Source organism: Aspergillus heteromorphus, assembly GCF_003184545.1.
Source record: "Aspergillus heteromorphus CBS 117.55 chromosome Unknown BO70scaffold_2, whole genome shotgun sequence".
Classification (NCBI taxonomy): domain Eukaryota; kingdom Fungi; phylum Ascomycota; class Eurotiomycetes; order Eurotiales; family Aspergillaceae; genus Aspergillus; species Aspergillus heteromorphus.
This window is the reverse complement of record NW_020290407.1, coordinates 1,607,354-1,633,585: the sequence shown is the minus strand read 5'-3', so window position 1 is coordinate 1,633,585 and position 26,232 is coordinate 1,607,354. Positions and strand designations below refer to the sequence as shown.

General features: G+C 53.8%; 8 protein-coding genes across 8 annotated transcripts; 5 read left to right on the top strand and 3 right to left on the bottom strand.

The window, feature by feature from the left end:
* Positions 1 to 450: 450 nt before the first annotated feature.
* On the top strand, positions 451 to 1,316 carry BO70DRAFT_283223 (uncharacterized protein; the record flags this gene model as incomplete). Its single annotated transcript, XM_025539082.1, has 2 exons — positions 451 to 679; positions 772 to 1,316. 2 exons carry the CDS (start codon positions 451 to 453, stop codon positions 1,314 to 1,316), a joined length of 774 nt encoding a protein of 257 aa, XP_025403626.1.
* Positions 1,317 to 8,979: 7,663 nt separating this feature from the next.
* Positions 8,980 to 9,598, top strand: BO70DRAFT_87277 (uncharacterized protein). Its single transcript, XM_025548802.1, has one exon. The coding sequence runs from the start codon at positions 9,154 to 9,156 to the stop codon at positions 9,478 to 9,480; it is 327 nt and encodes a 108-aa protein (XP_025403625.1). The 5' UTR covers positions 8,980 to 9,153; the 3' UTR covers positions 9,481 to 9,598.
* A 2,154-nt stretch (positions 9,599 to 11,752) lies between these two features.
* On the top strand, positions 11,753 to 13,400 carry BO70DRAFT_376922 (putative mitochondrial import receptor subunit; the record flags this gene model as incomplete). Its single annotated transcript, XM_025545158.1, has 3 exons — positions 11,753 to 11,903; positions 12,049 to 12,187; positions 12,273 to 13,400. The coding sequence occupies 3 exons, from the start codon at positions 11,753 to 11,755 to the stop codon at positions 13,294 to 13,296; spliced, it is 1,314 nt and encodes a 437-aa protein (XP_025403624.1). The 3' UTR covers positions 13,297 to 13,400.
* A 1,709-nt stretch (positions 13,401 to 15,109) lies between these two features.
* aspf4 (allergen Asp F4) lies at positions 15,110 to 16,735 on the bottom strand. The gene has a single exon (XM_025542336.1). The coding sequence runs from the start codon at positions 16,435 to 16,437 to the stop codon at positions 15,424 to 15,426; it is 1,014 nt and encodes a 337-aa protein (XP_025403623.1). The 5' UTR covers positions 16,438 to 16,735; the 3' UTR covers positions 15,110 to 15,423.
* A 1,846-nt stretch (positions 16,736 to 18,581) lies between these two features.
* Positions 18,582 to 19,731, bottom strand: BO70DRAFT_358610 (isocitrate lyase/PEP mutase family protein). Its single transcript, XM_025542335.1, has one exon. It carries the CDS (start codon positions 19,354 to 19,356, stop codon positions 18,646 to 18,648), a length of 711 nt encoding a protein of 236 aa, XP_025403622.1. The 5' UTR covers positions 19,357 to 19,731; the 3' UTR covers positions 18,582 to 18,645.
* Positions 19,732 to 20,307: 576 nt separating this feature from the next.
* hosA (histone deacetylase HOS2) lies at positions 20,308 to 21,765 on the top strand (the record flags this gene model as incomplete). The annotated part of the gene is made up of 1 exon (XM_025539108.1): positions 20,308 to 21,765. The coding sequence occupies one exon, from the start codon at positions 20,308 to 20,310 to the stop codon at positions 21,763 to 21,765; it is 1,458 nt and encodes a 485-aa protein (XP_025403621.1).
* Positions 21,766 to 22,912: 1,147 nt separating this feature from the next.
* ssuA (RNA polymerase II subunit A C-terminal domain phosphatase) lies at positions 22,913 to 23,871 on the bottom strand (the record flags this gene model as incomplete). Its single annotated transcript, XM_025544618.1, has 2 exons — positions 22,913 to 23,679; positions 23,844 to 23,871. The coding sequence occupies 2 exons, from the start codon at positions 23,869 to 23,871 to the stop codon at positions 22,913 to 22,915; spliced, it is 795 nt and encodes a 264-aa protein (XP_025403620.1).
* An 843-nt stretch (positions 23,872 to 24,714) lies between these two features.
* Positions 24,715 to 25,862, top strand: BO70DRAFT_87085 (GIG1 family protein). The gene is made up of 4 exons (XM_025548801.1): positions 24,715 to 25,127; positions 25,197 to 25,379; positions 25,461 to 25,645; positions 25,713 to 25,862. Exons 1-4 carry the CDS (start codon positions 24,887 to 24,889, stop codon positions 25,851 to 25,853), a joined length of 750 nt encoding a protein of 249 aa, XP_025403619.1. The 5' UTR covers positions 24,715 to 24,886; the 3' UTR covers positions 25,854 to 25,862.
* The last annotated feature ends 370 nt before the right edge of the window (positions 25,863 to 26,232 follow it).

Genomic DNA, 26,232 nt, shown 5'->3' with positions numbered 1-26,232 from the left:
GTATGCAGTAAAAATCGAATAATATCCATCCCCGGGGTATCATCTCAACTAGATGAAACTGTTAAACAATCTAAAATCGAAAAGTCAGTATTCCATACGCAGCAAGAAAAAAACAAAAAAAAAAAAAATTGGCCTGACAATATCCCATCCCAGGAGCTTCAACAACAAGCCAAGCCCTTTCTATAACGGCCTCCTGTATAGTTAGTTAGTTGGTGAATCCCGCTCCGCAGCCGAACCAAGCTTGGCAACGCAGCTCCGGGCCGGCCGGTAACGTCACGCCTCCTTCCGCCGATCAGCCAACATCACCACCGACATCAGTCCACATCTCGCCTTAAACATCTTCTTATACTCGCATAAACCACTCAGAACCACCCGCTCAGTGCAGCCAGATTGCCAACCCGTCTACAACACCCCAGAACCCTGCCATTCCAAGTCACTCACCCGCCCCGCATGGCGCCCATTCGCCGCTACCTCCGCATCAGCAAATACACGATCCTCGAATGTCGAATCTACCTCGAGAACCCGTCCGACATCCGATGGCTCCTGAACAGTCGCGACCCCGTCCTCCCTCGGATTTTTGCCGCGATCCGACCCCTGGTGTTGCCCAAGCTCCGTGAAGAGAACGAGCGTCTATTTGCTCGGAAGAAAGGCAAACCCGTCAAGGATGTCATAGCGGAAGGTGATACCCTCCAAACTATATTCCCCTCTCCCCCGTACCCAACCCCTGGCATTATCGTTCAAGACTCCTGACCGATCATGCAATTCGCGCAGAGGAATTCGAAGTTGCCTTGTTTCTTCGGGAATCGCACACCCGCCATTCGCTCCTCACGCGCCACAAGGATTTCGAAGATGGTGCAGGAAATACCTCACATGCGCGCAATCAGGCAGCTGCGGAGATCCTGATCGAGAGTGACGACGAATCGGACTTGGCGATGCAGAACATCCCACAGGCAACTACATCCTCCACCACCACCACCACTACTACTGGAGACGGGGACAACAACGCAGGGGGGAAGCGCCAGCGAGATGCGGCCGGACAAAATGACTCACCGGATAGTCGGCGCACTTCGAAGCGGAGGAAGGATGGGGATTCGCTGTTGCAGCAGGAAGAAGCGGATACCGAGGACAAGAAGATGAGCTTCAGGACGAATTATGAGGGGTTCAACATCTACGGTTGGGTACTGTGCCTGCTTGTCACGCGGAAAGGTCATAGTAAAGCCGGGACAACAACGGCTGGGCCGGCAGAGCCGGGTCGTCAGGTCTTGATGGAGGAGTGGATATCCACTCAGGCGCAGGGCGACTTGGCTGAGGAATGAATGATCGCCGCGGCCGAGAAGGGTTCAATGACATGACAATCAACCCACCGCGGGATATCCAGATGGATTTGGATCTACCATTAGGCAGCCAGGGATGAGACTCGACTCGACTCGGGCCCGACAGGCGGAAATAAGGCCATTTGTCTTACGACGACGCTGTGTCATGGCCGGTCGTTTGGCCATTGCATGGGGACTGGGCTACATACATGATGCTGTGGCCCAACGCAACGGTGCAACGTCCCGAATCGCAGACCTCCCCTCCTTGTGCGCGTGCGCGCGCATGGCGCAGATGGAATGCCATCCATCAACATACCTACTGTGTACCATGTAGGCGAGGAGCGAAGATCGGACGATCGCCGTAAATTGCCGTGCGACCTGGTGCGATGGCAGCCCAGCCCAGCCCGTCCGGGGCAGATCAATCAGTCAGTTAGTCAGTCAGACGACACACATAGTATCCACGCACATCCGGCGAAGTCGAGACCGAAATGTCCCCGAAACAGTTCCTGAACCCATTGTCTGTCCATCCAGTAAGGGGCGAAACGGCGCATGTGCGACACTCTGACTCGAACGGTGTGTGGGTGTGTGTCGGGCCAGTCAGCCCATTGTTCGAATTGAGTTTGTGTAACACGCGGTCCCAAACGCTGTTCTGTACCCCCGACCCAGGGAACCTCAAATCGTATCCTTCGCCTTAACTTACCACAGCCACATCTACTACCCACCCCGGTAGGTCTCATTCATTGAATCTGGACCAAGATCTGCTCGAAAGCCTAGATCTCAGTCGGCTTTTTTTTCTACTCGTCACCACCTCTGGGACCCTTGTATTACGGAAATCACCCGCAGTCAGACGGTCGGTTGAATCGCACGCGCGTTCTAGGTATACTGTCGGTTAGGCCGGTAGGTAGGTGGTATTCTGCAAGTTTGTGAAGGCCAAGGGGCCCAGCCTTCTATTTCATTTAGACTTTCGGGTTGCCGCATAAGCTATGATACTCTGGCGCATAACATACCTCTAGGGTAGTTTCTGATGTGCAGCCCGCAGGGGTTGGAACTTGGTGGATGGGTGGGTTGGTGGGTGATGTTCCGTTCCTGTTTCACCTTGACTTCGGAATTATTATTGAGCATTGACAGCTACGTACGTGCTCCATATATCTGAAAACAGGGGGAACTGGAAGAGATGTTTGAGATTTAACGAACGCATATAGTACTTACGGAGTACTCCATACTTAGTATCAGCCCCCCCCCATTGTCAAGGAATAAGGGACAGGGGAGTAATCAATCAAGCACTCAATCAATCAATCAATCAATCAATCAAGCTCAATCAGTCTCATCTACCTATCTATGTCAAGCACGGTCCGAAATATTGCCGTCCGTCCGTTTCGCATATCCCCTTCCGACACGAACCACAAAAATGTAAAACACAAGGGATGGATGGATGGATGGAATGGATAAATGTATGGAATTGGATATAGTGCTCCGTAGCGGTCGCGGCGCAGAGAAAACTAAACAGTAAGCAGAGCCTGCCTAAGCAGGTTAAGCCGAAGTTTGGTAGATACAAAGTAGATGGTATCTAGATGGACTCTGGAGGTACGGGAGGGGAGGTACACCGTTTTTTTTTTTTTTTTTCCTTTTTCTTTTCCTTCACACGCTCGCCGCTCGGTTCCGACATCCGATCCAGTCCAGTTGCGGAGATGCCGTTTTCAAAGCATGTTGAAAATTTGGTTGCGATGGAGTCAGCCCAGTCAGCCCAGCCCACTAACTATCAACCGTTGAATTTGATATCTATCTACTCCGTACTGGTTGTGATGAAGGAATTGGAGCCCTGGTATTAATAATACTAGTAGGACATAAATACACCTACTAGCAGTACGGAGTACTACTACTACTACTACTACTACTATAGCAGACTAGTCGTAGTAGTAATAGTAATGAATATCAAAGCCCCGTGAAGACTGACTGCGCTTGGTGCAGACCGACAGACAGAAAAAAAAAAAAAAAAACCTCCTGTGGCCTGGGCGGAATCCGATGGAGTGACCGATTTTTTGACGTCAGTATGAAACAAAAGGTGGTAGCTAGGTAGATAGGTAAGTCAGTACGGAGTAGATAGTTACTAGATAGATAGATAGCTATGTTGGTTGGAAGAAGGAAATTTTTTCTGGAACTCTGGTGGAGTCGCTTCTTGATTTCCAAATCGGACTAAGGTAACGGGCTGGTAGTAAGTAAGTAAGTAAGTATCTAGTTAAGGTAGGTAAGGTAGCTGTGTGGATTTTGGGCGGGTATTCCGTTCGGTCTGTATTGACTATCTATGGAGTAGGATTGTTGAAGACTACTATGAGGTGCAGTAGTTGGGGACCTGAAGGATTTAGGATTTAGGATGGATGGATGGATGGATGGATGGATGGATGGATGGATGGATGGATGGATGGATGGGATATGGATTGGGCTCCGTAGTCCGTACTCCGTTGTCCGTACTACTTGACCGCAGGTTTGATGGATATCTTAGTTCTGAGGACTCCGTAGTAGTTCTGCCTGAAGCGTAAATATGATTTGGGTAGATATCTACTCTTGTTGTGAATCATTTTAGCGTAGTTGCTTCATACGGAAAGCATTGGAAAAACTGCGCTGGGATTATTATTCGAACTCGATACCGGCGGTTAACGGTACGGTCCAATCATAGTTATTTGAAAGGTGAGAGATCACTTGCCCATTGGCTGGGCTGGGTTTCCAGGTGTACTATAGTAGATAGACGTCTACCGCACTGTGTCTGGTTCGAATGACACTGATGCTCGCAAGTAACTAGTCGCAAGTGTTGACTGATCAGGTAGCGCCTGCGAGACTGCTCCGTATTCCGTAGTGGTAAGGGCGGTGGCAAGTGGAGCATCCGTTGCAAATGATGCAGTGAAACCCGCGGCACTGCTTGGCGTCGACAGTTAAGCGACAGCTGGTAAATTCCTAGTCAGTTGGAGACGACTAGCCCACCTAGCCCATCTGCACCATAATTAGTGGCCTTTTTTAGCCCGGAGCGGGCGACTTAGCGGCCAGCGATTATTGTTGAGGGTTCGAAACCAGCGGGAAACACCGAGCGACGAATCTAAGAAGCGGTGAACCACGGTTGCGAAGGGTTTCTGGAAGGACTGGTTCCATTCCACAGAGCGGAGAATTTCCACTGCTGTTGATCGTCACTTCCGCCGAGGAATTTCGATCTTGCCCACATCACATCGGCGTGGGCACTGCGAGTGGGCAGAGGCCTGCAGTCGGACTATTGCCGTATCCTGCATTCTGCATTGTGCGTTCTGCATTCTGAAGGGTCGAGGACTCGGACTCGGACTCGGACTCAGCATTGATTATCATTGTGATAGTCGAGGATGCAGCGACGTGCATAGTACCTGCATTAACTTGCGTCCAATAATGCGGAGGGACGGGAAACCGACGCTGGCACTATTACCCTGGACCTGGATATATGCGCGCGTGTGAGGGTGAGTGTGACAAGTTACCTAACCATGACTGCGAGGTGTACCACTGTACGGTGTACTCCGTACACGAGAATAGAAGCCCAACCCAACTACTCCGTAGGTAGGTACCAGACAAAGAAGCTCTCCCGCACCGACATCTACCATGATCCAGTTGTCTCAAGGCGTGTCGCCGTGTCGCGGACTTACGGTGTCTGGTTTTAAGATACACTTTACCGGGAATTGGTGATTTACACTGCCTCCGCATCCCAGGAGGCAAGGTCAGCTAGCACTAGATACTACTGGGCCATTGGCGGTGATCCAAGTTTCCACCTCACCAACGGTGCGGAATGAACTCCCCCCAACAGTGGGGATCTCATTTCGCTCTCTTGGAACAGGGCTCCACTCCGTCCAGTCCCAACCTCTTTTTTCACTTTCTCGCCATGTGTTTCTTTTACCTGCCCCAGTATCCCGAGCCGACAATCCGTGACCCGTCAAACCATGTGACGAGTGACGACTCAGACTCAGACGGGGGTGATGTGGTTCGGGTCGATCCAAGGACACCGACCGTATCTGTACGGTGTCCCTAACGAGAATCCCCGGCCGGAAGGGCGCGGGATCAATGCGACTTGCGTCTGTCGTCCATCATCCGCCATGATACCCGGACTGGAGCAGGCCTGTCTACTTACTCCGTTCCTAGTAATCGGTCATGCATGCGCCAGCGCTATCACCTGCACACTACGCCGAAAAAGTAAGTCGTTGACTGCAACTAGGGCCGTGTCGGAGGGATTAGGCGCCTACTCCGTCGCCGTAGCTAGCGGCCGTAGGCAATGAAAAACCGGCGGAGAAGCCAGCGACGGGGCCAAATCAACGAGGGGAGAACGCAACCCGCATCTCGATGGATCGACCGATGAGTCGATGCAGCAATCGATTGACGTGCAGGATCATCGTTTCTCCCTTCCTGTTTCCTTCTCCCCGGCCACTTTTCACCTGCAGATGATCCGGCGTCACGCCGGCCATCACAATGACTCGCTACTCCGTTGCACACGCCAGGGATCCCAGGGGGGAGGGGGGAAAGAGGAGGGGGATTGGCCGATCAGGAGTAGTGATCACTAATGGCTCCATTAATCAAATCAACCCGGATTGGACCGATGAGCGTTGCATCGCATAAGAGTACAGCCAGAGTACAGCCAGGCTAGCTGTCCTAGTATGAAGTAGTTCCTCAGCCTGGGAGGGACGGACGGAAACTCGATCGAGCCGAGAAACCTTGATCATACAGGTACCTGGCGGTAATTAATCACTAGTCATTGATCATTATTTTACTGAATAATGAGAACAAATAACGGACAATATAACAATGGGCGTTCTGGGCATGAAGCCACGGACAATGGCAAAGCAAGGCAGGCAAGGGGACATCAGCCACACGGCCATGGCGAGGTTATCAGCCGGGGTTCCCGTCAAATGGAAGTGCACGGAACTGCCAGGCTCCAATCGCTTCGCGGGAACCTTGGATAGAACTGGGAAGAACTGCTGGTTGACAGCCACCCCGTCGAACTCAACCAGTCACGTCACGACGACCTCACTTTTCCAGGCCGGCTTTCAGCCGCCCAGGGTCAAGATTCCGAAGCTCGGACAACAATACGAACGGAACCCAGGCACTGCGATGCGGTGGTGCAGTAGTCTGCCCACCAAGAGGGGGAGAGGAGGAAGATCTCCCCTGCAAGGAGGAGGAGAAACGGGGTTTTCGTTGGCGGGCGTAAACCCCGAGAATAATGGGATGCAGATGCCTGCCTGCCTGACTGACTGACTGCGACGACTCATTTTCTGGGAATCATCGAAGAGGGGAGGGATCAGCCCCTGAGAGGCTGAAACAGGCGGGTGAGGATTAGGCAGGTGCGCTTCTATAGGTGCGTATCTTTAGGTTACGGCTACCCCGTTGGCTGCGACACATTTGCCGCTCTGTACAGATGAAACGACCTGTCAGGCTTTGCTGGGTGACCGAACCCCTGACCCGGGCTGCAAGGATGGCAACGAAAACCTTCCAATCCCCGTGAAGCACACGCCAATTCAGCTGTTGCCGTGGTCTCACCCAGCCAGCAAATGGTCGCGACAACGGCCAGCTACACCCGAACTGGAAACCTGAAGGAATGCAGGCGTTTGGAGGGCAGGGAGAGAGTATCTAATGGTGGTGGCTTGGATGCCTCCCCTCCATACTGTATATACAATAATAGGCCCGCCGGTCCCGACACTCTGGCTGGAGCTAGGATCTTCCTCCCTCAGTTCTGGAGGTGTCTGTGTGGACGGTGGACTGTGGATTGCGGATGATGGCGATGATGATGACGGCTGATGAATCACACGCATCAGTTTCATGCAACGCAACAGCCGCGCCGTAGGAGATAGTAGTAGTATGCCTCGGATCGTCATGCTCCTGCTCCTGTTCCTTCCACCCTGTGTTCTTTACTCCTACTCCCCCTCTCCCCCCCCCCCTTCTCAAAGGATCTACGAACTGGCACGTGTCTGCATGGCGGACTAGCCCCCAAGCCTGTAAGCCTATCAAACGACAGCTGCGCGTCTTCAGGGATGAGGTGGCCTGGAAACATCCTGGTCAAGATGCGGAGTAACAGCGCTCCCACGTCCAACGGTGGCACTGATCCCCTCGATTTGAGTCATAGAGGTATGGATGGGAGATAAGTCGCAGCCTTCTTCACCTCTGTAATTTACGTAACTGCGAGAAAGTACACCAGGGCTAACCCCAATAGGCAGCAGTCATTGGTCACATGGGCGGCGTATCGCTTTGCATCTGAGGATTTTCGCTCTGGAAGATGGACTCTACCATCTTGGGAAGTTGGGACGGACACTTGGAAAATGGAGAAGGCCTTGGGGGACGGACGCACTGGGGACTGAGCTAAAAACCCCGAGAAAAACATAGGTAGGAAAAGAGAATGATAAACGCTGTGGTGGGTCGTTCAATGTCTTGCCCAGTTTCGTTGTCTTTTGACGGAGTAAATTTTATTTTTATTTTTGTTTTTCGTTTTCCGCTTTTCCTTTTCCTTTTTCCTTCTTTTTTTTTTTTTCCCCATTCTATTTTTTTTTATCTCGCTTTCACTAAGGTTTCCCCTTCACTTGTGTCGGACTGTCTGTCACCCTTGCTCCGGACAGATTGACCTTTTGTTTGGGACTGAACCACACCCCCGAGTTTAATAATAAGCTCTGGCAACGCGCATGTTGTTAATTAGACCTGCGGAACCCAGGGAAAAAAAAAGGGGGAGGCAAAAGTGCTCAGCGGTGAGGACAGACCCCGGGCAGAGTGGGACAGGAGGAGCTTCTAGAAAATTTCCCTGGGATTTCCCATTGGGGCGGCGTCTCCATCTGGCAGTCCACCGTACGGCGCTAGTGTAAGGACGCGGTCAGAATCTGACGTAGTTCGTTTCCTTTCTGCCCGGCTGTGGAGCTCAGCTCCTGTTCACGGCAGGGGGTATCCTTAATCTGGCGGGTTTAATTATTTTATTTTTATTTTTTCCCTGCACTTTTCCGGTTTGATTATGCTTCTTGTTGAGCGCCAATCGTCCCCCGTCGGTATTTTCTTCAAAACAATAAAAATAAAATACGACAAGAAAAAGAGGAGAGCCTCCAAGTATATATTAGACACCCCGCGGGCCTCGTCTGTCGCGATTTCTTTCTCTCTCCATCTCAAAGAACTTCAACCTCCTGCATCACTACTGCCATCCCTCTACCACTACCAATACTATCACGCAGACCACGTCTACAACTACTCCAACCCACAACACCCACAACACCTACATCAACCTCATCTCAACCTCATCTCATCTCACCTCACCTACAACACCACCACCACACATACATCACCATGCCTTCCATCGGTGGATCTGCTTCTCAGTTCCCTCCCTGCCCTGGTCCCCCGCCGAAGGGTCCTCTGCCTCCGCTCCCCAAGTAAACAATGGGCAATCCTCGATATGAACTTGACGACCGATAGACTCGACCCGGGTTCCGCCGCAACGCTTCGCACCCACCCCGCCAGACGTTAAGGCGGACCGGCTTGAGTCGCTCATGAAATGGGAGTTGCACCTTTCGGCATGGCTATCACGATTTCGTTTTTGGGACTCGCACTACGGCATTCCTCCGCATACAACTTTTATTCGGCATTCTACATCTCCACATCTCTTCGCTTCTGACCTTTCGGACTTTCTCCATTACCCCGACCAAACCCATTCCTCTTTGGTGCCGGTGTTTAATTCTTCCACTACCATTCTCCGGGACCCAGCGCGGGCGCTCAGCTCCCTTCGGCAATGACGCTTTGATATTGCGATATCAAACCAACACACAATCCCCGACCAGCTCACGCGGCCACACGATGATCTGCAGGCCCTATCGCAATGCAGGGGGGGGGGGGGCGCCGCATCTCCGATGATGCTATCAGTTGTCATCAGCTTCCCCACCGCGGGCCACTTATCTTCCAACCACCAGCCTTGTCCGCATCCAACCCCGCAAGGGTGATGACGACAAGACTCACTGAACGTTCGGTTTCATGTGGTCGGCCAGGTGCAGCCTTGGATCCTTCGATCCACAACAAATGTCAATGCGTCGTCCGAAACCCTGAACATCATTTGATGGACTCGCATTACTTAATCCTTTTTCTCTTTTCCACATTCTGCTTTTCTGGCTATCCCATCTTGATTGTTATCATCACATCGGGGGTCTGAGCTTTATCTGAATCAACGGCATGTATAATAGACTTAATATACCCAACGGCATCTCACAATTCTTGCCTGCGCTTTGACATCGCGAATGAGATCATCAATTCTTCTTTTACCCAATTATCTACTACTTTCATATCCAACTGTACTCGTAACCGTAAAGGTACCCATCTCCTGATAGCTAGCTACATTGTATGCATCTGCCTGCTTGAGGTCATAGATATGTGAGCCTGCCAACAAGCAAATACGCAGTCGGGCAAGGATCTACCTACTACTTCCTGGTACCGTACCGTACTTACACCCCGTTAAGCGGCGGCGCAATGCATGATTCAATAGTGAGGTGATCCCTGTCCCTGTCCCTGTCCTAGTCCCTGCCTTTCCCCTCAATTCCCCCCCTCCAGATCGAGTAATCAGATAGCGCGACATTCTGCCCAAACGATGACTCGATCATACGGTGATCCAAGCGAAACAATACTCCGCCTTTTTCTCTCCTCCCGCGCGGCCCAGACTATCTACCTTATCAGTCTGCACTTTTTTTTTTTTTTTTCTTTCGTTCGTCTATGTACGGAGTACTCCGTACAGTAGGTACTTACCCCCGCTGACCGCAAAATCAATAGTCTGGCGAGTGGCACCTCACGTATACGCTATAATCAGTCAACTATGCCTACTCATTACTAAGTATGTAAATAGCATATCCGGGCCCGTCCCGGGTGGCGCACCCTGATACGATGCTCCGGGGGGGAAAGGGGAAGAGCGCATTACTGCCACCACTGACGCCTTAGCTTGAGTGATTAGTTATCGGTCCGATTACGACACTGTAGAAATAGTTAGTTAATGGGTTGTGCCTGAGTTCCGGACAGTACGGGAAATGTGAGATGAAGTAATCTAATCTCGCAACCGGCAACGGCCACATGCACTCCCACTATCTAAGTATCTATCGGGCTGGGCTGCATAAATACTTACCGATGTGGGAGCAGCAGAACAGGACCAGACAGGACAAGGCTGGCTGGACTTGACTTTAGACCGATGCGGATATGCCTGACGATAAGGCATAGCCATCCATAGCCATGGATGGATGGGAGCAATGACTGCGAAGATAACGCAATCAAATCGTGTTTCCCCCTCTCCCCAGTTGTCAGTGTCTAGTCAAACCCTGGACCGGCCCACTCCGTCCGTGCCTTCTGTCTTGATTGCAAGCCGTGGGTTTGACGGGCAGACCCCGTATTCTGTTCCCTGTTTCCCGCTGTCTGATAAACACCACCTATCTACTGAGACTAGATCAACCACCAAGGGGGTTAGGATGGGTGTCCGATCGCAGGTCAACTGACCAGGCCCGTCCGTACCTGTACCTGTAGTTACCTGTCGGAACTCCTCCGCTCAAGAGTGAAACTCAGATGCGGTCTGCCCATGGACATGGGTCTAGCTGAGGTAGATACCGGATCCGGTGTCAGGGACCTTGTCATGCCATGAGCCATGTGCTGGATTGTATGGCCCCCGATGCTTAGAGGTTGGATGGAGGCGATGATGCTAAGGAAATTAAGGCCGACCTCGTGTGTCTAGCGTCTGCCCGTCATTCTTCCTTTCTGCAGAGACGCCCCCTCGTTTGATTCGATGAGAGCGAGGGGAATAGCGATCATCTGAGCTACGACATAGTATCTAGCATCTAGTAACTAAGTAGTATCTGGTATCTGCACGACGGAGTGTTACCGTGGGCATGCACTATGTACTCGGTGCTATCATCTCATCTCATCTCATCTCATCTCGTTGGCATGGCATGGCATGTAGGGACCCGACACGGTACTAGAAAATCGCTCATACTCCTGTCCTGTACCCTCTCCTCATCCCCTCCTTTAATGAGGGGTCGATAACCCGAACTGAAACCCCCGGCAGTGTACAGCGATTTAATTTACCTGAAAAGAGAATAGGCCCCTAAGGATGGAGCCTGCAACGTCGCTAAGGCAGATACTCCGTACAACCCCCCCTCATCCCCCAGCTCTCCTGTAACTGGCACCAGAACGTCATTCCTCCTGGTATCTACTGTATCTGTTGCACTGGCCAGTCGCACCAGCCATCTGGATCAGCAGCATCGCAAAGGTTCCCCTTCTGGTATCTCACCTGTAGGAACGAGTACTGTACGGAGTACAAGCGGTGGAGAATCATGCCTGCCTGAGGCCCCCACCGTCTCCGCCATTCCGCCCAACCAACACGTGATGGTACCCGTCGAACAACGCAACCTCCATCCGTCAGGCCATCGACAACCGCCCAGAAGATAAAAAAGATGGTTCTGGAACTCCATGTCTGGGGTCCGGCGCTTTCGTTGCCGTCCATCGATGCGCAATGTCTCGCGACCATCGCCTATCTCTCCGTGACGCTCCCCAAGGACGCGTGGGTTCTCGTCGCAAGCAGTGACCCTTCCGTGTCGCCCACTAGTATGTTGACTTACCACTGCTGCTAAGCTACTACCCCATCACCACCACCACCACTACTACTACTTCTTTTTCTCCGAATGCGAGAAGACAACCAAATGACATCGTTACATCTACATGAAACTAACTAATGCGCCCTCGTCGATAGATGAACTCCCCGCGCTCAAAAATGGCTCGACATGGGTGAGCCGGTTCCGCAACATCGCCGACTACCTGCGTCAGTACTCGAACGGCGAATGGGATCTGGACCAGAACCTCAGCGGTCTCGGAAAGGCAGACAACATCGCGTACGCTTCTTCTTTCCCCCAAACCCCGCAGAACAGCAGCACAGTAAACACCCACTGACACTCTACGCTTCGAATAAACAAACAGCTTCACCAGCTTCCTCGAATCCCGCGCCCAATCCCTCCTCGACCTCTCCCTCTACGTCACCAGCCAGAACTACTACGGCAGCACCTCCCCCTCGTACGGTGCGATCCTGCAATGGCCCCAGCAATGGATCCTCCCCCCGCAACTCCACTCCGCCGCCAAGTCCCGCACCGAACACCTGGGCCTCTCCTCGCTGGACCTGGCCGCCATCGAAGAGCAGCGTCAGCGTGACCACTCCGCCGCCGTCGCCGCCGGTCACGTCCCCAAAAACCTGGTCCCGCGGCCCCGCGACACCGTCTCCGGCCTCCTCGGTAAAACGACCCAGCAGAACCAGTTCCGCCTCGAGGCGCTGACAGGCGAGCTGTTCGACGCCCTGGAGGAGATCCTCGCCGGGAAGGACTTCTTCCTGCATACCCGGGACCAGGGCGGGCCCACGAGTCTGGACTGTCTGGCGCTGGGGTACTTGAGCTTGGCGCTGGTGCCGGAGTTGCCGAACTCGTGGCTCAGAGATGCGATGAAGAGTAAGGCGCCCGGCGTGACGGGGTACACGGAGCGATGGGTCAAGGACATCTTTGGCGTCGTGGAGTTGCAGCATGCGTTTAGTCCGGATGCAGCGTCGGGGTCGGTGTCGATTCTGCCATGGCGCGTGCCGGAACGCGCGCGTTTGGTCACCGTCGGGAATACCCTGTTCAATGCGCTGGCGGATGCGACGCCGATCTGGAAGGATATCCGGTTGAATAACCGGGTCAAGGAGGTGGTGGAGGCGGATGACTCCGGGTTGTCTGGGGTGGAGAGGACATCGTACTCCGCACTGATGAAGGGTCAGAACAAGGATGTCTGGCTGTCGGTGGGTGCTGCGGTTGGGGCTGTGGCGACGTTAGTCGGGTATGTCACGTATGCCGGGATGTTCAGTTCGAAGGAAGAGCAATATGAGGAGGAAGCGGGAGATCAGACTCAAGAGGAGAATCATGGACCCGGGCTTCCCGAGCAGCCACTGCAGGCGGCGGATTTTCTCAAAGGGTTTTAGGGGGGTTGAGGTAGTGAGCGTCACACCGAAGCCGGAGAGGATGGCAGGGTAGGGAGTTAGGTAGCTGTAAATGTACAGTAGTGTATACTATGGATTCGCTTTACTTTTATATCACTGTTAACCGTACACAATAGGATGTCTATACGACCACCGACAGACCAACCCGGACTCAGCCAGTCATGGACTAACAATATATCTACATCCAGACAACTTGCGCATTAGATCGATTGACATCTACTAGTCTCGCTACGGAGGACTCAGACCATAGAGAAAGAGCAAGCCGCGAATAATCTTCCACACGAGATACTTTGGATTCCATGCACTGGAAACTTTCTTCACTAGGCACACAGTACATATACGTCAGCCAACTTGATACCCACCTAAGAGGACTGCTAGGTTTGACGGACTAGAAAATATGTATTCACCCGGAAATTGCTATGAAAGTAGTATCTGGCTATGGGGGACTTTGAATGTCGAGGTTTTATGGTAAATGCCTCATCTACCTATCTACCTACCTATCTAGATATGTCAGTTAAGGGTTCTATGTAGACAGACTCCTTAGTTAACACTATCGAATCGAATCCGTACCTAGTATATCAATATTAGGTACGGTACTCGAGGTGTCAAGATCACGTACACTCTACCTATCATAACTACGTAGGAAGATAAGCAGGTAGGAAGGAAGGTAGGGAGGTAGATAGTTCCCACACCGTGACCCCAAAGAATCAATGATGCAACATGGTGCACCTTTCTCACCTACTAGGTAGGTAGAAGCCCAAACAATGGAAAAATGTGGCCTGATACCCAGCTTTATACTTACCCACTCACCCCATCCATCCATAACACAAACAAACAAACAAACAAACAAACAAACAAATAAATAAAGAAGCTTGAATCAGACACTAGATCGTATAATTCCCTTCCTTCCTTCCTTCCCTATCTAGTACCTACCTAACTATTCCCCTAAGCCCTCTCTCTGCCCAGTCCTCTAATTGCCCACCAGGCTACCTACCTATCTACCTACTTACCTACCAAGCTACAAACAACTTCCCTTCCCATACATAGTATAGTATATCCTATCTATATTTCACACAGATGGCGGATACGAATATACATTACATCCATCCCCCCCTCCCGCCTCAAATTAGATCATTCATTCATAACTCCGACTCCGATCATACTAGTAACTCATAAGATAAATATAGTAGTAGTAGTAGTAGTAGTAGTAGTAGTAGTAGTAGTAGTAGTAGTAGTAGTAGTAGTAGTAGTAGTAGTAGTAGTAGTAGTAGTAGTAGTCTACTTATGTGTATGGGCAGGTCGGGGGAGGGGAAGGGAAGGAAAGGCTATAAATATAGTAAATATAGTTAGACCTTGGATGGGATTGGATTGACTTGGCCTGGCTTAGGATAGCTTGATTACCCAGGTTGGCTTTTCGGATGTTCTTCTGAAATGGGAATTGGGTGAGTTGGTCCGGACTCTGTCGTTAATAGAACGAAGATGGTCCGTGGGGTGGAGGAATAGAAAGGAATGAATGAGGAAATAAGGGAGCGGGGATATTACCCGGGAGGAGGGAGGAGGGATTGGGTGGGTGGGACAGGAGGGACGAATAGTTTGGATAATGTCAAGTGATTAGTTAGTTATAGGAGCGTTGGACATGTGTAGCCTGCAGAGGTGCAGATGGATATTATAGTAGATACTAAATAGACAGAATATTGTAGACTCAAATCAAATTAAATGATCTGAGACATTAGACGGGCACTATGGGTACTCTACAATCGATGAGACTAAAAGTCCCACTACAACAGTAATAAAGTAAGTAACATATTATTTACTATGGGTGAAGGAAACAATTGGACATAAACAGCATGTGGTATATGTATGTACAGCCGAACAGACAAGCAAGTAAATCCTTAAAGTTGGACGTGCCATAGTGACTGCAAGGGCCGGACCGGCAATGTAACCCTCACTTCCGCTGCGAGGGATTGGATTTGTCCGTCTCGACTCACGAGGACCCATTACAGGCTTTGCACACAACAAACACCCCCAACCCCAAGCCAATCTTACCGAATTGAATATCCGAGAGAGAAGCAAAAGAAACAAAAAGAAATTGCCACCGCGGGCCAACGTCTAAGCGGAGTAGTCGATGCTGACCTCCAGACGGACGGGGCCGGAGCTGCAGGAGCCACCGATGCCATCGGCAGAGGCGAGGTTGGCAGTGTAGGCGTTGATCACGTCGGCCGCCGAGGTGGTGATACTGGAGCAGCCGCTGCCGGTGTGGGAGCAGATCTTCATACCCTGGACATCCTGGTTGGCATTCTGGGCCTGGATGGCAGACACATCCCAGCCGGACCAGCCGTCGTTGCTGGTGTTGGCAAAGTCGAATTCACCCCAGGTGCAGGAGTAACCGCCGTACTCGTCAGTGGGGAGCTTGTCACCCTTGGCGGCACCCCAGCCACCCTGGGAGTCGTCGTCGAAAGCAATGTACTTGGTCTCGCCGGAGGCGACGGTGAGGGTCAGAGCAGAGTTGCCGTACCAGCCGTTCAGGCCACCATCGGGACCGATCTTGTTCCAGAACACGACGGTCCAGTCGTCGGTCTCGCTGCCGTCGATACGGACGACGTTCTTGTACTCGCAAGCATTGTCGGCGGTGACCTCAATGATGTTGCTACCCCAGGGAGAACCGACGTTGCCGGTGTAGTAGATGGCGTTGGTGGTACGCTTGTCGAGGGGTGAGACGTCACGCTTGCTGACGGTGGACTTTCCGAAGCCAGCACGGGAGTAGTCACCGCTGGACTGGGTGTCGGTCCAGCTGGAGCAAGAGCCCGAAGCAGTGACCGGGGTGGAGCTGGCGGTGGGCACAGCAGAGACGGAGGCGACGACGGAGCTGGCGACAGTCGCGCCGGTAACCTCGGCCTCGAAGGATTCAGTGGTAGCGAAGGACTCGACCTTGGTCGTGGCCGCAACGCCAGACCATTCGTTGGTCCAGGAGACCTGGACGCCGTCGATGGTAGCGATGACGATGTCACCGACAGCACGCTTCTCATCGTGGTGGGTGTGGCGGCGCTCATGGCCGTGCAGGCGGGCGACGGAGGAGCCAGCCGTCAGCGCCGCAACCAGAAGCATGGAGTTCTTGAGCTGCATCGTGAAGTGTTTGTATTGATTGGGCTTTCAAAGCGGAATCTGTGACAAGGGTGCTTCAAACGGGAGGGGTATCAACGCAGTTTTATCAACAAACGGTCAACAGGCCGGGAGACACGCAGTCAATCAATAGAGAGTGTGGATTGGACTGATAAAGAGTGACAAGAGCAATGACCGCACAACAATGCTCTCAACCTGAAACGACCACAAAGGAGCGTGAGGCGTGTACCCGGGAAGGAGAGAGATGAGAGAGAGAAGGGAGGAGAAGGCGCAAGGATGGGCAGGCGAGAGCACATAAAAGGAAGTGGAAGGCCTCGCCGGGAGCGTAGGGACGGTGCCGGCCAGGCACAACACTTTGTCTCCTTTCACCTTTCACAGTATCCCGCAGGACCCGTAATTGGATTTCATTAAATTAAAAGGGGGGCGATCAGGGGAGAACCCGAGTTTTCGACGCTGCCATTGGCTGGAAGTGAGCAACGGTTCCTGAGCCTGCCGTTTGGCGCGCCGACGCCGGGCAGCCATTGGCGGACAGCCCCACCTGGGGCGGCGGTCGAGACTCACCATCCCTGGGCAGCCCCGCCGATCTTGCCTGTTCCACGGTACCGTACCGTACCAGATATCAAGGTTTGGCGACATGGTTTCCTGTGCCTGGTACCTTACAGCTGCATCTTTGGCCTACACCGTCAATTGATACAGCTATGGCCTCGAATCGGAGGGGAAGGAAGGCCCCTGGATGCAACTACCACCGCTGATGGATATTACCCGACGTCTGGGATGATTATGATCAGTGGCACACCGCACGATGAGGTGCGATTGATTAGATGCAGGGCGTCCAGCTGGAATGCTGCCCGATCGCAAGAATTCAACCACAAAGTCTATCGAGTTGCTTATTGATACGTCACGCTGGCACCGTCGTATAGATTCTCTCTATCCTGTGTATAGTTATATTTTATGTATAAACAACGGCTGAAGTGCGGCCATGAGTTCATTTCATCCTTCGGATGCCGGCCTCGATACCGTTATACAGGACTACACCCAGGCCTCGCCACGTCAGGCCCCACGTTGGACAGTGATTTCATGCGATGAATCGCCAATGGACGCAGGCCAGACGGAGAGATGGGGAAGCGAAGTGGACTGCGAGGAATTTCTCGCATCCACCTCTTCTGCGCAGGGCTGCGAGTTGCCTGGAGACTTGCCTTTAGCTTCGTGCGTGGACCAATCGATACCGTAATTTTTGGTATCCCCTCTGCCTGGCCGTCGTAAGCGCAGGACCCTCAGGGTCTTCCCCCCCCCCTCAGTCCCTGAATGCCACCACTTAATTCCAACCCTTCCGCGCCGCCGCGGACCCTGAAAACCCCCAAATCCAGGGATCGCGGGAACGACTTTGGGGGTTTGGCGTGGTGGTGGACAGAAATCGAGAACAAGAATGAATGTATTCAGGCCTGCGGGTCGCTAGAGTTTAGAACAGCGACAATCCGGTAATCTACAGCCCGTGTCCGAGTCCACCAACTGTCATTGCCTGCTGTTGGCCCGTGACTGACGAGAACTGGGTAACGATAGTCGATTCGTTATCCACCGAGCTGTGCGACCGTCCGGATCTGTGCGGCCTGACTTTGACCTGAGTTTTGACTCTTGACTGTGTGCTGGAGAGTACGGAGTACACCGTGCTGCGATTTAGTCTGCCCCGTCGGAAATTGGCCTGTACGCACCAGACGAGGGCAGCACTGTCATACTTCCCCATCACGTAAATAAACAGTGTTTCCTTGGGACTTGGTCCCATGGACGTCCTAGCCGGGGCCGAGTTCTTCAGCGGAAACGAAATTGCATCTGCCTCGGCATCACCTGACCGTTTCCCCCTGATGGCCTGATCTTGACGGACTCCTTTTCGGCCTGTGAGAGTCCAAATTTAGAGCTCTGCTGCCCTGATTGAGCGGATACTATTCCTGTCGGGGCGAGCGACTCGTAAGCTTCAATTTGTTTCGGATGATCCGCCGTGGATGGCCTGACTCAGCAGCCTCCCAGAGGGGTTAGCTCCGCTGCCCCCGGATTAAAGCGGCATCCCGGCATCGATCGAGCCTCGAGAGATCTCTCGTCGCCTCTTTCAATACTACCTAGTTACTATTGTTTCAAGACGAACTTATATTGCGTTGGATTGTTGCTGCCTGATATTTACAAATCCATCTGGATACGGTGGACAGGGCCAGTTCAAAACTACTTCAAGTCCACGCCCCCGTCAAATGCCGCCCCGCCGGCCTGCGCATCGACCTTCATACTCTCGTCCAGACCGCACTCCCGGAAGAGCATTTGTGGCGTCATCTCTTTGTCTAGCCCGGGGATCCCGTCTACTTTCAACTTTTCCATCGCCTCACGCATCGCCGCACAGGCAGGCCCCAGTGCCGCAAACGGGAAGATGATGATACGGAAGCCCATCTCCTTGGCCTCCGCCGCGGAAATGGACGGCGTCGCTCCATGCTCGACCATGTTCAGCAGCAGCGGCCACGGCGCCAGGTCCTGCACCACCTGCCGGGCCATCTCTCTGGACGTGATGCCCTCCAGGAAACCCACGTCCGCGCCAGCATCCCGTGCCGCGCGCAGTCTAGCCACACTCTCCTCATAGCCGTGGGTCTGTAGCGAGTCTGTCCGTGCAATCACTACGATGTCGCTGCCGATCCGTTGCCGAGCCTGCACTGCTGCCCGAATCCGCGTCACATATGTGTCCTTGTCAACGAGGATCTTGCCTGACAGATGTCCGCAGCGCTTCGTCTGCACCTGGTCCTCCAGGTGGAAAGCGGCCACTCCAGATCGGGAGTATTGCTCCGTTGTGCGCGCAACCATGATGGGACCGCCGTAGCCGGTGTCTGCGTCGGCAATCACGGGGGTGCTGGGGGAGATGTTGGAGATCATTTCGGCGTTGGCACGCATGTCGTTGAGGGTGCAGATTCCCAGGTCCGCTTGACCGTGGACTGAGGCAGCTGTACCGGCACCTGTCTACAAAACAAGTGAGCCGACTGACTGGTGGACGGGCTGGCTGGCGATGATCTGGTGAGTTGCCACTTACCATGTACAGAGCATCGAAGCCCACCGAAAGGGCGATTCGAGCCGAGAGTCCATCGTATACGCCCGGGGCGACGACAAAAGACTTGGGGTCTTCGAGGGCCCGTCTAAGGGTGGTGGCTGCGGTTACCATAGGCATGACAGATGGATGTAGAGGTCAGAAGCGTATAATCGTAGTCTTCTTTCGGGAGGGGTTGTCGATGACGTCTAGACAACCTTGTCGAGGGTGAGGGATGGCTTTATAGGACAGCCGCACAGTTTGAAGTTTGACAATGTCGCCTCACTCCGGCACTCAGATGTTATTCTGCTACAGGACTAGAAACCTGCTTTTGCATCTGATCCGCGCGTTATGGAGAATTTAAGGCGACTCAACCGACATCGGCGAATGTTAGGTAATCTTTCGGGATTGACTCGGGGTTTGCAGCACCCTGACTCGATGGGCGATCATGTCGGTGAAGAGTGAGAGTCAACGATCAACGATCCATTATCTGAACAATTGGGGGGGAAAGGGTCAATGTTCCATGTAGCATCGTGGGATAGATATAGTTACTACTTTGGCAGCTACTAGTACAGTGTAAGTACTCGGCAACTTGCAGGGATCCTCCCCGGCATTCCGCCGCAGGTGATCGTCGGCTTTTTCTGCCGGAGCTCCAAGCCTCACAACGTCCGAACGTCAATTCCGCTTCCGCTTCGTCTTCTCCCCGCCGCGCCATTTCGCCTCCACAGTCCACATCCGCGCAAGAATGATCTGAGAAGCCTCTCTCCTACCATCCAGTCGACCTACCTCACTCTTCTCGTCATACCTCCAGATCCATCCCCATGGCCCGCTCCGCCATCGTCCAAGAATACGCTCCTCCTCCGTCCGCCACGCCCACCTTCTCCGTCGACCGCAAAGTCACCCACGAGCGCCAACAAAATGGCATCGTTCGTCCCAAGGGCTATCGCGTCTCGTGGCACGCCAACCCGGCCGTCGAACCGCACCACTTCGGCCAGTCGCACCCCATGAAGCCCTGGCGCCTGACCCTCACGAAGCAGCTCGTGATGGCCTACGGCATGCACCACGCGATGGATCTCTACCTGGCGCGCGCAGCCACCTACGAGGAGCTGGCGGAATTCCACAAAACCGACTACCTCGACTTCCTGCAGCAGATCATGCCCGGTGACATGGAGAACCCTGAACAAACGGAGAACGTCGCGCGCTTCAACTTCGGCGACGATTGCCCCATCTTCGACGGCCTGTACAACTACTGCTCCCTCTACGCCGGCGGCACCATCGACGCCGCCCGCAAGCTCTGCAACAACCAGTCCGAGATCGCGGTCAACTGGTCCGGCGGTCTTCACCACGCCAAAAAGGCCGAGGCCAGCGGCTTCTGCTACATCAACGACATCGTCCTCGGCATCCTGCAGCTCCTGCGCCTCCACCCACGCGTCATGTACATCGACATCGACGTCCACCACGGCGACGGCGTCGAGCAAGCCTTCTGGTCCACGGACCGCGTCCTGACCGTCTCCTTCCACAAATACGACAAGGACAACTTCTTCCCCGGCACCGGCTCCCTCGACAGCACGGGGCCCACGCACCCGCTCAACCCGGGCGCGCACCACTCCGTCAACGTGCCCCTCCACGACGGCATTGACGACGAATCCTACATCCAACTCTTCCGCGAGGTCGTCGGCTCCTGCGTCGACGTCTACCGCCCCGGCGCCATCGTCCTGCAATGCGGCGCTGACTCCCTGGGCTGCGACCGTCTCGGCTGCTTCAACCTCAACGTCGCCGCCCACGGCGCCTGCGTCGCTTTCGTCAAAACCTTCAACCTCCCCCTCCTCGTCGTCGGCGGCGGCGGCTACACCCCCCGCAATGTCTCCCGCGCCTGGGCCCACGAAACCTCCATCCTCATCGACGCCCAGGACACCATCGACCCCCACATCCCGGAGACCGTCACCTTCCGCAACCACTTCGGCCCGGATTACTCCCTCTTTCCCCCGCTGTCCGAGATGCGCAAGCTCGAGAACAAAAACCCCCGCACATACCTCGCCGGCCTCGTCCAGTCCATCCACGAACAGCTTCGCTACATCCAGGGCGCCCCCAGTGTCCAGATGAGCGTCATTCCTCCGGATATCCTGGGTCTCCGCGAAGACACCGAGAAGGAGATCGAAGAGGAAGCCAACCTCGCGGACGAGGAGCGCGAAGAGCAGTCCGGTGGCGGAAGCCTGGGGAAAACCAGTCGACGGAGAGACCTGGAGCGCGGGCTGGGACAAGGCGGGGAAGCGTTCTGATTCTTGGAGTAGAGTGTGAGTGTGCATGCATGCATGCATGTCTGTCTGTCTATCTGTGTTAGCTTATTTGGGCTTGGGCTTGGGCTTGGGCTTGGGTTCGGTGTTGGGTGCGTTGGGTTGGTTTGGGTTGGCGTTCAGGTCGGTCGGACTTCTTACTTTACATTTCTTTGTTGTTGTCCTTTCTTTTTGTTTCGTCTGGTTTGCTTTTGTGGATGGGAGAAATATACTACTACTACTGCTGCTGCTGCTGCTACTACTGCTACTACTACGACTACTACACCGAGTCATTGATATCCATATCCATACGTTGTCTATCGTGTATGATAATTGGGACTGTTGTTGTCTGTCTATTCTATATTCTATTCCATCTCTGGTATGAATGTATGATCCTGAGTGCGAAGTACGCAGACGCAGTGTTGATAGCTGAATGATAGATAGTAGCCGCTGATCTGATGGCTGATCTGATGGTTGATGGCTGATGGCTGATGGCTGATGGCTGTCCGTGGATGTACCGTACCGTGTGTGGGTGCCAGGTGGGTGCGGAGAAGTGGACCTTTGAGTTGACGTTGTTTCTGCTGACTTTCTGCACATCAGTCAGTCATAATAATGGAGCGTTTCAGGATGGTGCGTATTTCTGGTGGATGAGGCTGAAGTTTGGGATTGGAGGTATTCGTACTGTAAATTCAGACTTGGTTTGGCAGGTTAAGTGGGATGGACTGGTAAGGGATGGTTATGGCATGGCATGGCTACTACTATATACCTATGGATGGATGGATGGATAGATGGATGGATGGATAGATGGATGGATGGATAGATGGATGGATGGATGGATGGATGGATGGATGGATGGATGCTATGCTATGCTATGCTATGCGATGTCTACAATTACGACTACAACTTCATCTGTAGATTACCATCAGTGATGGGGAAATTCCTCTCGTGTTTGTGTGGAGTAGTTATTCCGTTTGAATAATACATTATCCCTATGTACTCCGTACTACTCCGTAGGTGGAGATTTCTAGCAATATGATATGATATGATCTGTAGTGTAGTAGCATCACGCGCATCACGCGCATCACAGTAGCACAGCAGCACAGCACAGCACAGCTAAATGGCCTCTCTTTTCTATGCACGTTCTTCTTCCCACTCACAGCCAAGCCAAAGTCCACAGCGCCGGCAAATGCGGCCACTTGGCCTGCCAGTCCGCGAGAATCTCGGGCACCCTGGCATCGAAATTCCTCCTCGCCTCGCCAACGCCATTCTCCCAGCCATCGGAGCCACTGACCCTCCTCTCGGCAGCCGCGGCCTCGTTCAACCGATTCGCCAGCTCCAGAATCGCCTTCCCGCCCACCAGCGCCTCCTCGTGATTATCCTTGATATCGACATTAAAGACATGCACGGGCCGATTCAACGGTGACCCCTTGTTCATGAGATCGTCGACGACCGCGTCCCAGCAGCGCTCCTCGCACGTGATGATCACATCCACCACGCCGCCCTCCGTCCCCAGCGCGCCCTTGTCGCCCTTCGACACGTGCTCCACGCGCGGCATCCCCGGCACCCAGTCCTGGAACCGCTCCGGGCCCCATTTCAGGTTCCGGTTTCGTTCCAGCATGTTCAGCAGCCCGTTGTTGCGGTACAGCCGCTCGTCTTTGCCGTACAGCTCATCGTACATCTGGCTGTAGCTGGTTGTGTTGAAGTTGTACACGTTCGGTTGCGTGATGCTGGGCCCCGGGAGGCGCACTAGCGACCCCGTCCCGAATGAGATTACCGGGTACGGCGAGGAGGCGGTCGAGAGCCGCAGGTGGGCTTCCATCGACCGGTTTTGGTTCGACGCGCATACCGTGCAGAAGCGGAGTTTCGGGCTGTCGGGGTTGTTGGTGTTGTTGTTGTTGTTGGGGAGAGGGAGAGCGCTGGCTTCGCGGGAGGCCGGCTCAGTAGATGTGGAGGTGGAGTTGGAGTTGGAGGAGTGGGTGGGTTGGGGTATTGAGGGGGCATTGTTGTGGTTGTAGTGGTGGTAGTGGTGGTGGTGGCCTCGAGGGGTGGTGGGGGTGGAGGTGGAGGAGTCGCAGTGCCTGCACTGGATACCAGTCGGGGGTCGTAGGCCATGATCGCTTAGGTGGGTTGGCCGGTGTTTGTTGGGTTTGTTGGGTTTGTTAAATAGGTGGTTGGATTAGGGGGGGGGAATCAAGGAGGTTGGAAGGTGTGTTCACTGGGGCCCTGTATTAACTACTGAGGATTAGAATCCGCGGCAACAGCTTGAAATCGATCCAAACAAACAAAGGGTTGGGGTTTGAGGCAGATGTCAGAATAAAAAAGCGTATAATGAATTTATCCGCATAATGTGCTCGGACAGCTCCAATAATAGAGTTCATCATGCTGCTGCGTGGCTAGGAGCCTAGGAGGGTATCGGAGGAAGGGGATGTGATGTGCATGCATACATACCTTGCAGGAGCCTCTCATCCTCTGTGGTTCATTTACGCGGGTCTGTCTACTGATGTGGAGGATGGACGGGTCTTGTAAGAATAGTGAAGGGCCGCAGCCCTGGGTTGACAACGTGAAGAAGTTTGCCGCCGCCCGGCGATTTCGCGCCGGCTTTTGTGGTCATGTGCGCTGACTCAGCGGCACTCGTGCTACACCCGATCGGGACAGCTCGTGCGACAGCGGATGGTGGACCGTGGACGGCCTCAGGCTCAATACCGGCGGACTGGGAGCAAAGCGGATGGTACGGAGGCAGGCAAGACGTAGAGAATTACCTATTGCTGGAGTCGAGGCCTTAACCACCACTCCCCCGTGATTCACAAGTCATTCGTGTTCATTCCCTTGATAAGAATAACATGGCCGTCAATCCCTTCTGGAACGGGCAGCGGGGCCTTATAGTCTTTCTGCATCAATAACTCATCGCCACCACATTCCGCACACGGACTCCATAATAGTATCTATTGACCGACTCGACTCGACTGGACTGGACTAAACTCTACAGTTCTACGAAGCACGCGCCCTCCGCCTCATCTTTATCTTCTTACCTGTCATCACCTTCCCCGAAATATAACCCATGTCCTACGCCCAATAATCCCGTCTTCTTCCTACCCGTCCGCCCGTTCCCCCCCTCCCCCCGATCGTCATGTCCACCGCCGCAACCTTCACCACCATCGACGGGAGGCTTGAATCCCCCGACGTGAAAGCCTCCACGCTCCTCTCCTCCGAACCCCTACCCTACTGGAACGTCAATGTGCCGCTATCCCAGCGGACGGCCGACTGTCCCAGCTATCTACGCGACCTCTCGTCCAAGAATATCGAGATCCTGTCGACCCCTGACGAGGAGTACCAGACACAGGGGTGGGAGCTAGCCAAAGAGATCGTTCGTATGTGGGTGTGAAGTGTGAAGCCGTGCGTCAGGGGGCGGGTGTTCGGTCTGCTAACGGCGCGGGCAGGGACTAACCGCATTGATCGGTTCCAGCGACTGCCCAGCGAACTGCGGCGGTATCTCGAGTTCAAGGAGCGCATCGTCGCGGAGCATGGCTCGATCATGCGGTTTGTGGTCAAGGAGCGATTGCGCTGGGGGGAAGGCACGGTCGAGGATCTGAGGCCGAAGGGGAGGCCGTTTGAATGCGATGGTTCGTTTGCTTCCTTATCTCGGGGTGATGGTGGTGAGGTTTGAGATCAACGGGTGTGCTAAGGGAGGCTGTGACGGTTAGAGGACATCCGAATTCTATACAACGACTGGCCGTATGGCATCGAAGAGGATATCGTCCATCTGGTGGTGTGGACGAAATTCGAACTGGAGGATGACCCGGTCACGGATGACTTGACGCCACGCGCGCGACAGGAAATCGAGGAATATGTGCACCGGACGTTTTGCTCGCGGGTGCCGGCGGATCAGGTATGTGAAGAGGAATCCTTGGGGGGGGGTGTTGGTTTTGTGGCTGCTAATTGGGATGGGGATACAGGTCATCTGGTTTAAGAACTGGAAGTCGCTCAAGTCGGTGCATGCCGTCGAGCATTTCCATGTCATGCTGCGTCATCCCGATGCGGCATTCCTGAGGGAGATCACCGGCGGCGATGCGCCCCTGGGACGCCTGGAACTGTGACGACCGTGACGTGATGGTCACGTTGCGATGTGTACACTGGATGGTGACATACACACAGCAGTAGCATGTAGATAGAAGATCTGAAGAATAATACTCGCCATTATAGACGGCGAGATCTCCTTCGCCCTCCCTGGCCCGGCCTGGCAGGCAGGCAGGCAGGCAGGGTCGAGGGCATCTCGTCTGGCATCTGTCATCCCCACCGCCAAGGCTGCTGCCCCTCCAGGCTGTTGCACTCTGAGTCTGCGCACCACCACGGCGATCCAGAGGGGGGACGAACCCCTAGCATGAAGCAGCGAAAGGCCCCGGCCGGTATAGATAGATGATATCTGTCTAGCACCCCGTATTAGCATCCCCGGTCGCTCGCCCTCTGGGACCCCGT

Coding starts and splice junctions, on each gene's coding strand:
- BO70DRAFT_87277 (XM_025548802.1), top strand. CDS start 9,154: ATGCAGGGGGGGGGGGGGCGCCGCATCTCCGATGATGCTATCAGTTGT.
- aspf4 (XM_025542336.1), bottom strand. CDS start 16,437: ATGCAGCTCAAGAACTCCATGCTTCTGGTTGCGGCGCTGACGGCTGGC.
- BO70DRAFT_358610 (XM_025542335.1), bottom strand. CDS start 19,356: ATGCGTGCCAACGCCGAAATGATCTCCAACATCTCCCCCAGCACCCCC.
- BO70DRAFT_87085 (XM_025548801.1), top strand. CDS start 24,887: ATGTCCACCGCCGCAACCTTCACCACCATCGACGGGAGGCTTGAATCC. Junction 25,380..25,460: donor GAGGCCGTTTGAATGCGATG/GTTCGTTTGCTT, acceptor TGTGACGGTTAG/AGGACATCCGAATTCTATAC. Junction 25,646..25,712: donor CGCGGGTGCCGGCGGATCAG/GTATGTGAAGAG, acceptor ATGGGGATACAG/GTCATCTGGTTTAAGAACTG.